This window comes from Clarias gariepinus, chromosome 5 (assembly GCF_024256425.1).
Source record: "Clarias gariepinus isolate MV-2021 ecotype Netherlands chromosome 5, CGAR_prim_01v2, whole genome shotgun sequence".
NCBI classification, from domain to species: Eukaryota; Metazoa; Chordata; class Actinopteri; order Siluriformes; family Clariidae; genus Clarias; species Clarias gariepinus.
This window is the reverse complement of record NC_071104.1, coordinates 6,524,322-6,541,669: the sequence shown is the minus strand read 5'-3', so window position 1 is coordinate 6,541,669 and position 17,348 is coordinate 6,524,322. Positions and strand designations below refer to the sequence as shown.

Below are 17,348 nucleotides of genomic sequence, written 5' to 3'. Positions count from 1 at the left end.
AATTTAAATACTTTCCCGTCAGAAATCCCCCCCTCCCCCCGTTCTAATAAGTTCTCTTAAACTAAATAGTTTACTGACATGTGCTTGATTGGATAAGCCTCCGCACAGGATCCACCATAGAAGCCAAGCTGCAACAGTAGTTTTTGATTATTTGATTGAGTCTGCTAAAATTTTTCCCTATGTTTGCATTCATTCATCTACTATTTAGTGACCGCAGGAGTAGGAGAAGTTTATTCTGTGCCATGAGTCTAAGAGTGCATAGTAGTCATTTTAAAGGATACCTAATAAAACTAATCCATCCATCTAGGAACTTCTGTAGTCCAACTAGGGACTGTAGTGATCACCATTATATTTATATATTGTTATTCTCGATTTACGACCGTGGTAGAACCGTCAGTCAACATTCACACGTGCATTCACACACTACGGGTACGCCAATTAGCCGAATCTAGATGCCTTCGGGCTGTGGGAGGAAACCGGAGGAAACCCAAGAAGCAGCAGAAGAACATGCAAACTCCATGACCTCGAGGTGCGAGGCGACAGTGCTAACAACCATACCACAGTGCCAATAAAAGTTATAGTAATCAATATAATCAATATAATTATCAGCATCGGTTAACGTTTTATATAAAAGAAACCTTTTAGAATATTGTTGAATTAAGAATATTATGTTGAATATAAGAATTGCATGCATTACATGAATTATTCATTAAAGATTTGCACCTTGAGCGCTGTACCATTACATGTGTCTTAATTGAAAACAGAATTATATTCATAGGTGTTAGATTTCCAAATATCATTTTATTTATTTATTTGTTTATTTTTTAAAGTTATGATCCTAGGTCGTCTAAGGTTTTGCACTTTTAGGATAGCCTCTTGTACTGTACAATATATACAATATACAAACTTTTGTTTCTTTTATTATACACTATATACAATAAATTTGTAATAATATAAATAAATTTTTTTATTTCAAACAGGAAATGTAACAACTCAAATCAAATCACAAAGCACATTTTACACAACACAGTTGACTAAAGTGCTGTACAATCCTAAAATAGCTGCAGGTATAGAAACTAAGACTATAAAAACAGACAATAATCAGAAAATATAATGAAATTAAATCTAATTTAAATAAAACAATAACCAACAATAAAAAGCTCACACTTACTGCATAGAACAAGAAATTTAAACAAGTTAATTAAACAAAACAACAAAAATAGATATAAATAAATAAAAACAGGGAGAGGAATACCTCGTCACTTTGTATTAAAGGCCAAATCTATATTAATACAGAGTTATCTGATTTAAAAAATGACCAGGTGTATGTAATATTTTACGTACTGTACATCCCTTCTGAATAAACATGTTTGTATTCCATAGCTTATTGGAAGGAATTGTGCTTTAAATATAGAAACCACTCTAACCAGGCGTTAACCAAAATTACAATAAAGGACAATTTTTGCTTTTCCAGCGGTTAATAATTCATTTCCTAAAGTATTTATTGTGTGAGTTCGCGAAACCTTCAGCTTTCTCTCCAGCTTTTACAATGGATGTGACTCTGCTTTCTTTTTTATCTTTTGTGGTGTGATTATATATACAGATACTAGCTGGCACGTATTAATATATTTTCAAGCTGACGTTTAAAATTTTTTAGATAAACAGTAATATCATTACGAGAGAAGTCATAATGAGTATATCCAGTACTGTGATGTGGAAAAAGTTAATCAAGATAATCAAGATAATCAATTACTTACCTTTTTTTTACTTAAAATTACTATCAGCAATATCAGATCAATATCCGAATCTATACATGTACATATTTTCATACACACAGACCCTGATGCGGGAATCGAATCACATTGCCACATTGACAGTGAAAGTAATAGTAATCACCATAGCAGCAGCATAATTATCATCAGGTTACATTTTATATGAAAGAAACCCTTCAGAACATTGTTAAGAATTGCATGCATTTTTAAAATAAAGCTATGCTGAAATATTTATAAAGTTTCTTATTTAAAAACAGAATTTTATTCGTAGATGTTAGATTTTCCCTGTACATTTTAGTCACAATCCACCAAGTCACAGTCTATCTGGTCAAATATTTAAATACATAATCATAAATGAATACACCACTTTGTATTAATTAAATAGATACATAAATCTATTTTGGCTTCTCTTATCAAGTGGTAATCAAACCCGGGCCGTCTGCATGGCAAGCGAGAAACAAATACGTAAGTAAATAATTAAATTTCAAACCTTAATAACGTAAGGAGCGCTATAAAATAATAATGAGAACTTGGACCATGTTTTTTTTTGGGAAATTTTTTATTTATTTAATTCATTCATCTTCTATACAGCTTATCCTGTAGAGGGTTGTGGGGTTGTATTTGTGCCACACACAAATAACCTAATCTGCATGTTTTTGGACTGGGGAAGGAAACTTACCAAGCATAGGGAAAACATGCAAACTCCACACACACACACACACACTCATACAAGAGATGAAAATTGAACCCTTGACACTGGAAATGTGAGGCCACTGTGCTAACCACTACACCACCATGCCACCCTGTGGAAATGTAGAAAATATTAAGCTGATGAAATTAATTGAAAAAAATAGGTTTTTATTAATTTAAATGATGTTAATAAAATCCACAAGACTTTGGCTACAATCATTTTGAGAAGCACTAACCGTCCACTTTATTAAGAACACATACATCTGCACATTTATGCAATTATCTAATCAGCCAATCATTTAGCAAAAACAACAACAACAACAACAACGTTCAAATACAGGTTTCAACCTGATGATGGCCTCCTTCACTTGCCTCACTACCTCTGGGCTGCATATCAAGTTTCCATAAAACGCTACTGAATGCAAATTCCGCACTTGGAATCAACTTCAGACTTTTTATCTCCTTAATTTGTCATGGAAATTATTTTACAACAGGCCATCAAATTACTTACTGAGCTGTGAAAATGTGATTTGAGACTTAGTGGTTAGCACTGTTGCCTTGCACCTCCAGGGTCAAGGGTTCGATTCCCACCTCGGGTCTGTGTGCAGTGGAGTTTGCATGTTCTCCCCCTGCTTGATGGGTTTCCCCCGGGTACTCTGGTTGCCCAGTCCCCTGTGACCCTGTATACAGGATAAATCCATATAGACGGATGAGTGAGTGAATGACTTTTTAAACAGCTAATGCAGCTAATGTGGTGTACAGAGGCACAGATACAGAAATTGTGTCTGTGTTCAAATACTTATTTACATTTAGGCATTTGGCAGATTTACATTTTTATCTCATTACACATCTGAGCAGTTGAGGGCCTTAATCACTGAGCTACCCCTGGCCCTTATGCACCTGAGCTGAATTTCAGATATGGAGCATTGAAAGCAGCAGAGTCAGTTGCTCAAATTTAAATTATATTTATCAAATACATGACCATGAAATGCTTATACGACTTGTTATGTTCTAAAGAAAAGAAAGAAAGAAAGAATTAAAGGTAGAAAGTTAAAAGACAGGAAGGTTTTACTGCAAGGAAAGATTCCACTGATGGAAATGTAAATCATAAAAGGAAAAATGTTTAAAAAGTTGCAACAGTAAAAAAAATAAATCAATATATATATATATATATATATATATATATATATATATATATATATATATATATATATATATACTGTATATACACACTACCGTTCAAAAGTTTTAGAACACTTTCTAACTCCATGATGGTTCCTGATTTTTCTTTCTTTCTACATTGTAAAGGAATGCTGAAGGCGTCCAAAAAATGCATTAATCTCCTTTGAACAGTTAATGGTGAGATGTTTCTGCTACTTCTGCTCTGTAAAGACTTCATAACGCCTCTAATCTGAGGTGCTGTTAATTGGTCATTTTTCAGGCTGATAACTCTAAATGAACTTCTCGTCTGAGGCAGAGGTAGGTTTTGGTCTCGCCCTCCTGGGACGGCCTTCATGAGAGCCAGTTTCATTATGGTGCTTGACGGATTTTGCAAATGCACTTGACAATACTGTTCTTGCAAGAACTATTACAGAAAGGCTGACCTCTGTGTCTTAAAATAACAACTAACTGTTGTTTTTCTTGTTGTTATGTAATTACCTAATTCCATATGTGTTATTTTATAGTTTTGAAATCCCCAGTATTGTTGTAGAAGGAAGAAAATAAATCATTAAACAAAAACAAAGAAATTTCCAAGTGTTCTAAAACTTTTGAACAGTAGTGTATATATATCTATATATATATAAGACATAAACTAAAAATGTTTCCCAATGTGTCCCTGAATGAAGGGAGGCTCAAAATCTAAAGTACCAGTCAGTATCTGTTGTGGCCACCAGCTGCTTGAAGTACTGCAGTGCATCTCCTCCTCATGGACTGCCTATTGCGGACAGTCTGAGCACTGATGGAGGGATTGTGTGTTCCTGGTGTGACTCGGCCAGTTGTTGTGGCCATCCTGTACCTGTCACGCAGGTGTGATATTCGGATGTACCCATCCTGTGCAGGTGTTGTTACACATGGTCTACCACTGCAGGATGATCAGCCGTCCTTCCTGTCTCCCTGTAGCGCTGTCTTAGGCGTCTCACAATGCGGACAAGTCTCTTTAGTGTCCTGCGTTTTTAGCACTGTGACCTTAAATGCCTACTTTCTGTAAGCTGTTAAGGTCTTAACGACCATTCCACAGGTGCATGTTAATTAACTGATTATCGTTAATTGAACATGCATGGAAAACATTGTTTAAACCCTTTACAATAAAGATCTGTAAAGTTATTTGGATTTTTACAACATTATTGTTGAAATACAGAGTCCTGAAAAAGGGGTGTTTCTCTTTTTTTGCTGAGTATATATATATATATAAAACGTATAAACAGGATGTGCAGAGAGTGCACTATAGTAAGATTAGCCATGAAGGTATGTAGGTCTGTACAATGAAGTGTACAGTGTGTGTGTGTGTGTGTGTGTGCGTGTGTGTGTGTGTGCGTGTGTGTGTGTCATCAGAAGTGTCCAGGCCCATGTTTGACACTGCAAGTTAGTTGTTTTGAATTTGAATGAAGGGATGTGCAGCACATGAGCAGCAGTGCAAATGTACAGAGGAGAGAAAAGAACTTTCAGTTTCAGAATGATGAATGAAATCCTCCACAGCTAGGTGTTTCATTTCGTTTTATTTATTTGTTTGTTTATTTTTAAATTGTGAAACATTTTAAGGTTTTGATTTTAGACCATTTTACTAGAGTGAGCAGACAGAGCAGGTTTGCACTGAGACTAACACACACACACACACACACACACACACACCTGGGTTACACACACATTTCCCTTTCAGGAGGCTCGTGTTGCCTCTGCTGTGTGTGTGTGTGTGTGTGTGCGCGGTGTACTGCTCCAGGAAGGGGGTTTTCAGACGGAAGTAGTGTGTGGAGTGTGAGAGTCAGCTGTAACTCCAGCAGCAGCCTCGGGTTCCTGTGTTACACACACACACACACACACACACACGTCCTCCTCTCAGCAGGAATGTCTCTGATCCTCTCTCTGATCCTCACAGGCACAGGTAAGAGGAGACACCACTCATGAATGAATGAGTGAATGAATGAGTGTGTGTGTGAGTGAATGAGTGTGTGTGTGAGTGTAGAAGACGGAGCTGCGCCGGAGAGATCAACGCGCGTTAGATGTTTAAATAAGTTTAGAGAGAGTGTGTGTGTGTGTGTGTGTGAGTCATTCTCACGTGTAAGAAGGTGTCTGTATGAGCGCCGGTTTCAGGTGTGTCCTGGTTTCAGGTGTGCGTGTGTGTGTGTGTGTGTGAGCTGATTTCTGGTACTGAACTGTATTAATCTCTATCTTTAAATCTGACAAAGTTTTACTTTCGCTTTCATGGACTTCTCACTTTAGTGTTCAAAAAATGTATTAAACACACACTTTCCCACCCAGCGATGACACACAACACACTACGAACAAATGTCACGTTATAAAATAAGATACAATATAATTCTTTTAACTTTAATAATTCGAACTCTATCGCGTGACGAAGGAAACATCAAGGGGGCGTTTAAAAAGTGCAGAACTGTAAATCTAGGGTCATATATATATATAAAATTACTATTAAATTTATCATTTAATAATAACAACTATTATTCTATATATATATATATATATATATATATATATATATATATATTGGCATGTGTCTTTTTTTAAGGATATGATCCTACAGTAGGTTCTGCACTTTTTAGACGGTCCCTTGTTGTTTCCTTTATTATACTGTACAATTAATTTGACTTGAGTAGTTACAGTTCTGTCTTTTATACACAAAACCTATAGCAATTAATTAAGTATTAAAGTATTTGCACATTATATATATATATATATATATATATATATATATATATATATATATAAATTATATTAGTAAATATATTAAATAAATGATTGTAGGTCATCCAAAGGTTTGCACTTTAAGCACTCTTTAGACAGCCTCTTACTTACGATTATAACTACAGTCATACACAGTATGATATGCAGTGAAATGCTTATACGACCGCCGGTGACCTTAAAAAGAAAATAAAAAACTATATATAAGGAATAAATATTAATAAAAGAAATAAAATACAAATGTAACTAGTAAAATTAACAACTGTACAGATAAGGGCATGTGGAAATATCACAAAAAATAGAATATAGGAATATGGGGGGGGGGGGGGGGGGAATATATATATATACAGTGGTGTGAAAAACTATTTGCCCCCTTCCTGATTTCTTATTCTTTTGCATGTTTGTCACACTTAAATGTTTCTGCTCATCAAAAACCGTTAACTATTAGTCAAAGATAACATAATTGAACACAAAATGCAGTTTTTAAATGAAGATTATGTTATTAAGGGAGAAAAAAAAACTCCAAATCTACATGGCCCTGTGTGAAAAAGTAATTGCCCCCCCCTTGTTAAAAAATAACTTATAAACTTATTAACTATAAAAGTTCAATTTCTGTAGTCACCCCCAGGCCTGATTACTGCCACACCTGTTTCAATCAAAAAATCACTTAAATAGGAGCTACCTGACACAGAGAAGTAGACCAAAAGCACCTCAAAAGCTAGACATTATGCCAAGATCCAAAGAAATTCAGAAAAAAATGAGAACAAAAGTAATTGAGATCTATCAGGCTGGTAAAGGTTATAAAGCCATTTCCAAAGCCTTGGGACTCCAGCGAACCACAGTGAGAGCCATTATCCACAAATGGCAAAAACATGGAACAGTGGTGAACCTTCCCAGGAGTGGCCAGCCGACCAAAATTACCCCAAGAGCGCAGACACAACTCATCCGAGAGGCCACAAAAGACCCCAGGACAACAACTAAAGAACTGCAGGCCTCACTTGCCTCAATTAAGGTCAGTGTTCACGACTCCACCATAAGAAAGAGACTGGGCAAAAACGGCCTGCATGGCAGATTTCCAAGGCGCAAACCACTTAAGCAAAAAGAACATCAAGTCTCGTCTCAATTTTGCTAAAAAACATCTCAATGATTGCCAAGACTTTTGGGAAAATACCTTGTGGACCGACGAGACAAAAGTTGAACTTTTTGGAAGGTGCGTGTCCCGTTACATCTGGCGTAAAAGTAACACAGCATTTCAGAAAAAGAACATCATACCAACAGTAAAATATGGGGGTGGTAGTGTGATGGTCTGGGGTTGTTTTGCTGCTTCAGGACCTGGATGGCTTGCTGTGATAGATGGAACCATGAATTCTACTGTCTACCAAAAAATCCTGAAGGAGAATGTCCGGCCATCTGTTCGTCAACTCAAGCTGAAGCGATCTTGGGTGCTGCAGCAGGACAATGACCCAAAACACACCAGCAAATCCACCTCTGAATGGCTGAAGAAAAACAAAATGAAGACTTTGGAGTGGCCCAGTCAAAGTCCTGACCTGAATCCTATTGAGATGTTGTGGCATGACCTTAAAAAGGCGGTTCATGATAGAAAACTCTCAAATAAAGCTGAATTACAACAATTCTGCAAAGATGAGTGGGCCAAAATTCCTCCAGAGCTCTGTAAAAGACTCGTTGCAAGTTATCGCAAACACTTGATTGCAGTTATTGCTGCTAAGGGTGGCCCAATCAGTTATTAGGTTCAGGGGGCAATTACTTTTTCACACAGGGCCATGTAAGTTTGGATTTTTTTTCTCCCTAAATAATAAAAACCATCATTTAAAAACTGCATTTTGTGTTTACTTGTGTTATCTTTGACTAATAGTTAAATGTGTTTGATGATCAGAAACATTTAAGTGTGACAAACATGCAAAAGAATAAGAAATCAGGAAGGGGGCAAATAGTTTTTCACACCACTGTATATATATATATATAATTTTTTAAAAATGTTTTAAAGTGGCATTGAAATGTCTTAAAGTGTCAGAGTGGCAAAGTGTCATGTGCAATGGCAGGTAAACATGTATTGTATAAAGTGACATGTGCAATGGCTTCAGATATGTAAATATGTATTGCATGAATGTGTCCATGATTGTCCAGTCAGTGTCAATGTTTAAAAGACATTACTCCTGTGTGGTGTAATCTTGAATCAATAAAAAGCTCACCCTCATTGCACAAGATAGGCAAATAAAGTAATAAATAAATAATAAATATATAAATAAATAAAAACAGGGAGAGGAATACCTCGTCAGATTAATAAAACAGAGTTATCTGACTTAAAAAATGACCAGGTGTATGTAATATTTTACATACAGTACATCCCCTCTGAATAAACATGTTTGCATTCTATAGCTCATTGGAAAATCTTTCACATTGATCCTTAAATATGGAACCCCCCCCCCCCCCCAACCAGGCATTAACCATCTTTTGTGGAGTGATTATATATACAGATACTAGCTGGCGTGTATTAATATATGTTGAAGCAAACAGTAATATATAACATATTTAGTATTTTTCTTATTAATCATTCTGAACCATTATTTATATTCATCATGTCTACTCATCTTTTTTTTTTACTTTTAAATTACTTTTCAAATTAATATCAGAATTTATACACATATGTATTTTTTTGTGTATACAAAATCAAGACCTAAGGAGTTATAGTCAGATTTATTTGGACATCACTGATATTAAAGAACTGTTGATGTCTATTATATCACAGCCTAAACAGTAAATGAGTGAAGACTCAATGTCAGTCCACGTAACACTGACACTTACGTCTGAGAGCGAGTCTGAATCTTCCATTAACATTAAAAAACAAATAATTAGACATGACACATTGTCAGAACGCTGCAGAAATCCAGCTGTAGATTTAGTTTAGATAAGACTACTTAGCAAGTCCATGCCCTGAAACTCTGTGATAAAGTGAGAATGCGCCGGAAGAACAAGAATAAAATGACCCCATCCTCTTCTGGGTGACAAGAGATAGTGGGAATATTTATTATTAAAGGATTATTACCACCATAGAAGGCTGTCCTGTATCAGTACAGTGCCGTGAAAAAGTATTTGCTCCCCTGCTGATTTTTCAAATTTATTTTTACACAAGGATAACGGACTAAATACAAAGTTCACTTTTAACCTGGCCCTATGTGAAAAAGTAATTGCTCCCCTTCTAAATCATGAATGAACTGGGATTTTTGGAAAGCTGAGTTAAACAGAACCTGTCTGACAAAGGGAAGAATGCTAAAAGATCTCAAAAAGCAACACAATCTTAAAATGCAAGAGAAGAGGAGGAACAAACTAATAAAAAAAAACATTTCTAAGGCTTTGAGACTCCAGCGATCTACGGTGAGAGTCTTTATCCACACATGGAGAAAACTAGGAACAGTGGTGAACCTTAACAGTGGCCAGCCCACCAAAATTACTCCATGAGCTCCTGGACAACTCATCCAGGAGCTATTATTTGTTTTGCTGTCTTTTAATAAACATATATACAGTAGAGTAGTATAGAGTGACAGTTTTTTAGCAAAAAATCTGCAATATAATAAACTGAGTTTATTTTAACCAACTTTAACCAACTTCCCCAAACACAACTGGTATATATATATATATAAAGAGAGAGAGAGAGATAGATAGATAGATAGATAGATAGATAGATAGATAGATAGATAGATAGATAGATAGATAGATATAGATATATCCTTTAAGATAAGTTTGATGATACTGTATTTTCTCCTTCTTCTCCAGTCGCTGCCTCTCTGCCAGGCCCACAGCATGCAAAAATGATTGCAGTGGACATGAACCACACACTGTATTGGGACTGCAATTACACACAACTGCACAGCCCAGTAAACTTCACAGTGGATTACACCTTGTAAGTTTAGTTTAAGAAGATTTCCAGGCAAAATCATTTTAATCAGTCATAAGTCACCACCAGCAGCTGCTACAAAAACAACAATTTACTAAGTTGTCAAGTTATTTAGTCTACATTTAAAACCTATTTGTTCATCTTCATATTTCCATCCTTTTGTTTTTTTTCCAGCTCTCATGAAGTCTCATATAAACCGGCGTGTGCTGGGTCAAGTGAGTGTCGCTGTGATCTATCTCGCTTTAATCTGAGTTTTGGAGGAGAGTATAAGGTTCGAGTCAGAGCCGAGGCTGGGAACCAGTACTCCAACTGGACGCTGATAAATTTCACTCCTGAAAATGAGGGTGAGTGTGTACAATGAGCAAGTCTCTTGGACTGAGAGTATATTAAATGCAAAAAAAATAGAAGCAAAAATCAACTTAAGTACAACAAAAATATAATAAAGCAAAATGATTGTAATACTCGCAGCATCCCTGGATGTCAGTGACAGCGCTGGATGTGTTTCTCCCTGGATTTTCCCCTCTCAGTCCACTGAAAGTTGATAAGCTCTCTGGTGTGTTAGAGCTGGGAAAACACCAGAAATATCCAGTGCAGAAAGTTTCAGATCACATCTGAATGACGGAGCAAATGGAGACAGATACCACAGTGACACAGCAGGTTGTGTTGGTGCTTCAAATGGGTTCAAAACCAACCGTGTCCCTTTAGAGATGTGTTCCAGCCTTTTGGCAAGTTTGATTGATGGAAGGATGGATGCATTTGAGTACTAAATAGATACATGGATGGATAGAAGAGTACATTTAAATACTAAGTGAATTATTCTGTACATCTAAATCAACTCATAAGTCAGCGATCTTAAACCCTTAAACCCTTAAACCCTGCTCCTGATTATTACCTGATGACTTTTTGGGTGTTTTTTTTTTTAATCGATTATGTTCTTAAATAAGTTGCTCTATTGTTCAAATGTTGCAGTTCAGCTATCGTCACCACGAGTCAACATGAAGGCAGACAGAGATATGATCATTCTCACGATATCCGAGTCAGTGATGAGCGCCGACCTGACTAAGCTGTCCAACAGTGTACAATACTGGGAGAAGCTTAAACCTCAACAGGTAGTAATACTCACACATACAGTTTACACACACACACACTAAGACTTGTGTATATGTTCGAACATGATCGATGCCTTTATGTTAAAGTAATAACAATAGACGTGCTTTATCGTCAAGCCTCGAGTCATTCCTATATTACAGTTTACACATCTGATGCCCTTTTTAGACCTTTATTGTCTTATCAATCTGATCATTTTGATCCATACACGTTTTCCCACATTTCATACAAATATACAAAAAAATTTGAAATTACAACTTTTCTTCAGAAACACACACACGTTGATGAAAGTCCACATGTTCTACTAAGCTCCCTGAAGTCCCAGACCGAATACTGTGTGCAAGTTAAAATCTTCGATGGTATATATGGCAGGACCAGCAATTACTCCTCACCGCAGTGTGTGTACACGACTGGAGAAGGCATGCTCTTTTCATCCTTTGCTAAAAGTTTCTTCTTTAACGTACCTATTGCATGACATTAACCTGGTGCGTCATTAACACACCTTCTCTTTCAGGTCCTTTTTATCAATGGTTTTATTTATCCGCATCTCCAGGTCGGATATGGGTGTGGCTGACACCTCTCATTCTGCTGTTCGGAAGTGCTGTCGTAGGAGCTTTTATATACGTCTATTACAAATGCAAGAGAAACCGCTCAGTATTTACAGCACCCGAGAGCATCCTGGTAAGACTTTCTTTATTCTTTACTTCCTGGATATTCTACAAAATTTACAACAAAAACAGTTTTAGTTTTATCCTTTTTTTTACCATAATTATAATATGCAATAGATGTCACACAGTTAAACTGAGATTTTATTTAAGATTTCACAAAACAACTGAAAACAGATTTCTTACCATTTAAAATAATCGACTTTTAAGTGAGATTAGTTAAGTTAAAGTTAAAATCAGTTTTTCATCAATGATAAAACAAAAAGGGTTCTTGGTAATGACCTTGTGTGTTATGTAAGTGTGTTTATTTGAGTGTATGTGATAATTCTCCCTATTGTTTCTTTGTGTGTTTATGTGTCTGTGTATTCAGTGGAGAGAAAAAGTATGTGCACCTTTTATGGTTTTCTGCATTAATTTGTCATAAAATGTGATCTGACCTTCATCTAAGTCAAGGGCACTGACAAATATAATGTTCCTAAAATAATAACACCAAAAAAATCTGATCTGTCATGCCCTTATTGAATACACTTATAAATATAAGTAAGTGAACTTTTGGAATTAATAACTGGTTGTGAAACTTTTTAAATTACATTTTGTATTTTAGATTAATTATATGTTTCTATCTATCTATCTATCTATCTATCTATCTATCTATCTATCTATCTATCTATCTATCTATCTATCTATCTATCTATCTATCTATCTATCTATCTATCTATCTATCTATCTATCTATCTATCTATCTATCTATCTATCTATCTATCTATCTATCTATCTATCTATCTATCTATCTATCTATCTATCTATCTATCTATCTATCTATCTATCTATCTATCTATCTATCTATCTAAAATCCAGTGTCTCAAAATAGTACAGTAAGATTGCTCAAAAAGGATTTACCAAACAGAAATTCTAAATTTTCATTTATGCACTTAATACTTGGTTGGCATAAATGACTGCAAATCATTCTCTTATAATATCCCTTCGATCCTCTTTGGGGTTCAGGTCAGGAGAGTTGGCTGGCCAATCAAGCACAGTAATATTATGGTGAGCAACCCAGTGTTAGCTCAGGCCTGCTAGAAAAAGAAATGGGCATCTCCATAAAACTTGCCAGCAGACTATAGCATGAAGTTCTCTACAATCACCTGTAGACGGCTGCTCTGACCTTGGACCTGAAACAACACAGTGGACCAACACCAGGAGATGACATGGCTCTCCAATTCATCAAAATCTTTGTGTAAACAAAATTTACTTTCATCTGAAAAGAGCACTTTGGACCACCAAGTAACGGTCCGATTCCTTTTCTCCTTAGCTGATGTTGTCCCTGGTTCAGATGTGGCTTGATACTAGAAATTCAACAGTTGTAACTTATTTCCTGAAGACATCTTTTCATGGTGGCTCTTGACACACTGACTCCAGCCTCACTCCACTCCTTGTGAAGCTCTCCCCTACGTTCTGGAATTGGCTTTGCTTGACAAGCTTCTTAAGGCTGCGGTTATTCCTGTTCACTGTTTCCTGTCTCACTTCTCCCTTCCAGTCAACTTTCCATGAACCTTCTTCAATACAGGACCTCCTTGTGCGGAGGGTGTTGATGATGACCTTCTGGACATTGTGTGTGTACTGAACTAGACAGAGAGATACACAGTACTTAGACTGTTTGAATAGTAATGATACTTATCTAGAAATGGAATATTGTAGTACTTTGAGATACTGGATTTTTGATTATCATGAGCTGTAATGCATAGTCATTGAAATAAAACCAAAAAAGCTTAAAATATTTTACTTTACATGTAATGAATTTATAATATATGAGAGTTTCAATGTTTGAATTAAACTACAAAAGATAAAATTATTTTAAAATAAATTTGAAATGTTAAACTAATAAGTTTGTTACTTTAATCTATATTTTTGACATCCAGGAAAAAGTTACAAACTCATGATATCCTAATGATATACCTAACCACAACAATATACGTAACTTAATACTTTGACTAAACCACTTTTCCACTCTTACAGTAGCATCTCACTGCATTTTCTTGTTTTTATGCTACAATATATAAAACCTCCCTTTATCTTCTGTCAGGTTGTCTCGTCTGTTCCGTTGCTCAAAGAAGTACAGGAAGAGTGTTGTACCATAGCCCATGTGATCCCAGCTGCCATCCCACTGACACGCAGAGTGAACGAAGAGCAGGAACAGGAAGAGGACGACGTACCCGAACTTCAGGCTCCTGAGTCCTTATGCCACTGGAGCGATGGAACTGTTCACGACTCGGGCTTCAGCTCAGGAAAAGAGAGCTGATCGGTTATAAGGAGCTCTAGTTTGAAAATCTGCAGAAATGTGAACACTGACAGGTTAATGTCATGTCCTGGGCGGTTCTTACTTTGTCTGCTCATCACATTTGGCTTCCCAGGCCTTAAAAGCTACACTAATTTTGCTCAGTACCTCCTATCACCAGCGTCATTAGCGATCTGTTCATGGACAGCTGTAAGGGCTCAGACGTGCTAACATGCTACAGGGCAGGTACACACATTTGAAGCAAATTTTCGGGGGTCGTCCAGTGTTGCTGTGACTGAGTCACACCATTCTTATCGCGCAGACAGCTCGGCTAGCTCTACGTACTGTCATGGATTCCTGATTACGGACATCTGTGGCATGCTCAGGGTTCAAAGAATATGACCATAACCATGCCATGACCAAATCGACTCAGATGACATGTTTTCCACATTCTATGATTTTATTTCTTGCGCTGCTGCTATTTCATTGGCTGATTAGATTAGATTATAGATGTGGTGCTGTAGAGATGTTCCCAAAGAAGTCTGTGTCTTTGTGTGCACATACCTGTCCGTTTAATGCTACAGGTGATGTACTGTAAGTCGGCCCAGATAGTTCACAGACTTGTACATATACACCGTAGTGAAGCTGTACATACAGGTCTGGAGGGGTCAGAGCTGCCCCGGTGGCACGAGGGGAACCTACACAATACTGAACATGATGTTTTGAGTTGCAATGTTATGTAATTTTACTTTGTATGCGTTTATTGCACTATGACTCACTTTTTACCAATTTGCAATCATTAATAAATATAAAAAAGATTAATATATAAATTGAACAGCAAATTACTGAAGTTAATGTTTCCTCCTGACCAGGTTGTATTGTTCTTGAACCAGTACATCACAATATGACCTGCTTATTGCAGAATCAGTCTCGTGTTTGCTCAGAGTCTTACACACATTCAACTCCACAGGCTCTTAAAAATAATTTGGATGTCACCCTGCGTTAACTCTTAACCATCTTACGTAGCCAGGTGTTTGTTTATTCAAAAGCGGTTCTTATTGATTTCCATATCCTATCATGAGAGCCAGTTTCATCAAGGTGCTTGATGGGTTTTGCAAATGCACTCAACAACACTGTTCTTGCAAGCACTGTTCCAGAAAGGCTGACCTCCGAGTCTTAAAATGACAACAGACTGTTTTAGGGAAACAAATCACTAGAATATATAGAAAATAAATTAATAAACAATAGACACTGGATTAGAAGGTGCATCCAAGCATTTGATGATTACTGTACATCAGTTAGTGTGTTGAATATTTTAATAGAGTTGGAATAAATATAGTTTAAACATAGAGCATAGAAACATGATTTATGAAACAGCTGTATTGCATCTTGAAAATATAGAATATTGTGAAAAGAGGTCATTTTTGGACTTTGATTAAAAAGTTTAACTTTTTATAAACACATTATATAATATTAAGTTATTAAGTAATTAAGTTAAAGTTAGATCATTATATAACTTTTTTAGTATTAAAGTTTAACTTGAAGCGTCATGGTGATGTTAGCATGTGGCCTTTCACCTCTAGTGTCCGGGTTCGATTCCCACCTAGGGGTCTGTGTGCATGGAGTTTGCATGTTCTCCCTGTGCTCTGTGGGTTGCTCAGGGTACACTGGTTTCCTTCCAAAAACATGCAGATTATGCCGATTGGCGTTCCTAAATTACCTGTAGTGTGTGAATGAGTGTGTATGTGTGTACCCTGAGATGGATTGGCACCCTGTACAGGGTATACCCTGCCCTGTGCCCTAAGTCTCCTGGGATAGGCTCTAGGCCCCCGCGACCCTGAATACAGGATAAAGCAGTAAAGATGAGTGAGTGAGTGAGTGAGTGAGTGAGTGATCTTAACTTGAATTTAAAATGAGCCTAAATTACTAACAAAGTTCTTTTAAAATTTGCGCCAAACAACTTTGAAGTGTCTAAAATCCTAAAACAAAATGCTATAAAATACTACTATTCTTGTGTTCATTCAGATTAAAACTTAAGGGTATTCTACTTTATATTTCACATCAAATTTGAACCATTCTAAATAAATGATCACAATCAGAAATAAATTAAATGTGTTATTAATAGAATAAAGGTTCACAGAGAAACAACGTTCTGTAACATTTCATCACATTTTAGTTATAATTGCTGATGCGCATTTTCATTCACTATGAATTTCAATCGCTATGAATTGCTTGGCTACATGTATTTTTATTTCTACAATATGCATTATATAGCTGTTATTACATTAACACTAATAAAAAACATCTTTGATGGCACAGTGACGGCACAGTGGTGTAGTGATGATCACTGTTGCCTTGCACCTACAGGGTCTGGGTTCGACCCCCAGCCAGGCTCGATTCCCGTCTCTGTGTGCATGGGGTTTGCATGTTCTCCCCGTGTTTGGTGGGTTTCTCCCACAGTCCAAAGACATACAGATTAGGGTAACTGCCGTCCCAAATTGCTTGTAGAGTGAGAGTAAGTGGTGGCACGGTGGTTTAGTGGTTAACACTTTTGCCATGTGTGGGTGAGTGTTAACCGGAGGTCCGACCACAGTTGGACTACAGAGTTTGCTGGATGAAGGAATGGAAAAACAATCTTTAGAAAGAAGAATAAAAGACAAAGCAGTCTAAACAAAGAAATAGGGCAACAAAATAATTTTTTTATATGGTTATAATATAAGACAATTATTTAAAAATCATTAGGGAAGATTTTTTTTCTTCTCTATGTAGTTAATTAATTTGACTTGGCCTAATAAAATGAATAAATAAACCTGATGATTACAGTAGTTAGCATATTAGCATATTTTATCACAACACTTCCATTTAGCCTATAAGCCTTGACTGTACTGCCATCTGCTGGCAATGCGCAGTAATCAATAACGACCCTTTCGTCATCTAGCTGCGACGAAGAAACTCTAACCATGTGGAATTTTTTTTTTTCGAAAAGTTACTCTTCCCACCCTCATTTG

At 36.5% G+C, this 17,348-nt stretch overlaps 1 protein-coding gene across 3 annotated transcripts; it reads left to right on the top strand.

Annotated features, from left to right (window-relative positions):
- Nucleotides 1-5,393: 5,393 nt before the first annotated feature.
- LOC128523882 (interferon alpha/beta receptor 1a-like) lies at nt 5,394-15,446 on the top strand. 3 transcript variants are annotated; one of them, XR_008360465.1, is made up of 7 exons: nt 5,394-5,562; nt 10,173-10,299; nt 10,468-10,637; nt 11,263-11,402; nt 11,669-11,819; nt 11,954-12,605; nt 14,149-14,270. XR_008360465.1 is itself a non-coding variant. In XM_053496056.1 (7 exons), exons 1-7 carry the CDS (start codon nt 5,526-5,528, stop codon nt 12,487-12,489), a joined length of 807 nt encoding a protein of 268 aa, XP_053352031.1. In that variant the 5' UTR covers nt 5,395-5,525; the 3' UTR covers nt 12,490-12,773. The 3 variants fall into 3 exon arrangements, 2 of the variants coding, with proteins under 2 accessions (XP_053352031.1, XP_053352030.1); XM_053496056.1 differs by lacking the exon at nt 14,149-14,270 and having other exon boundaries at nt 5,395-5,562; nt 11,954-12,081; nt 12,436-12,773; XM_053496055.1 differs by having other exon boundaries at nt 5,397-5,562; nt 11,954-12,081; nt 14,149-15,446.
- Nucleotides 15,447-17,348: the final 1,902 nt, after the last annotated feature.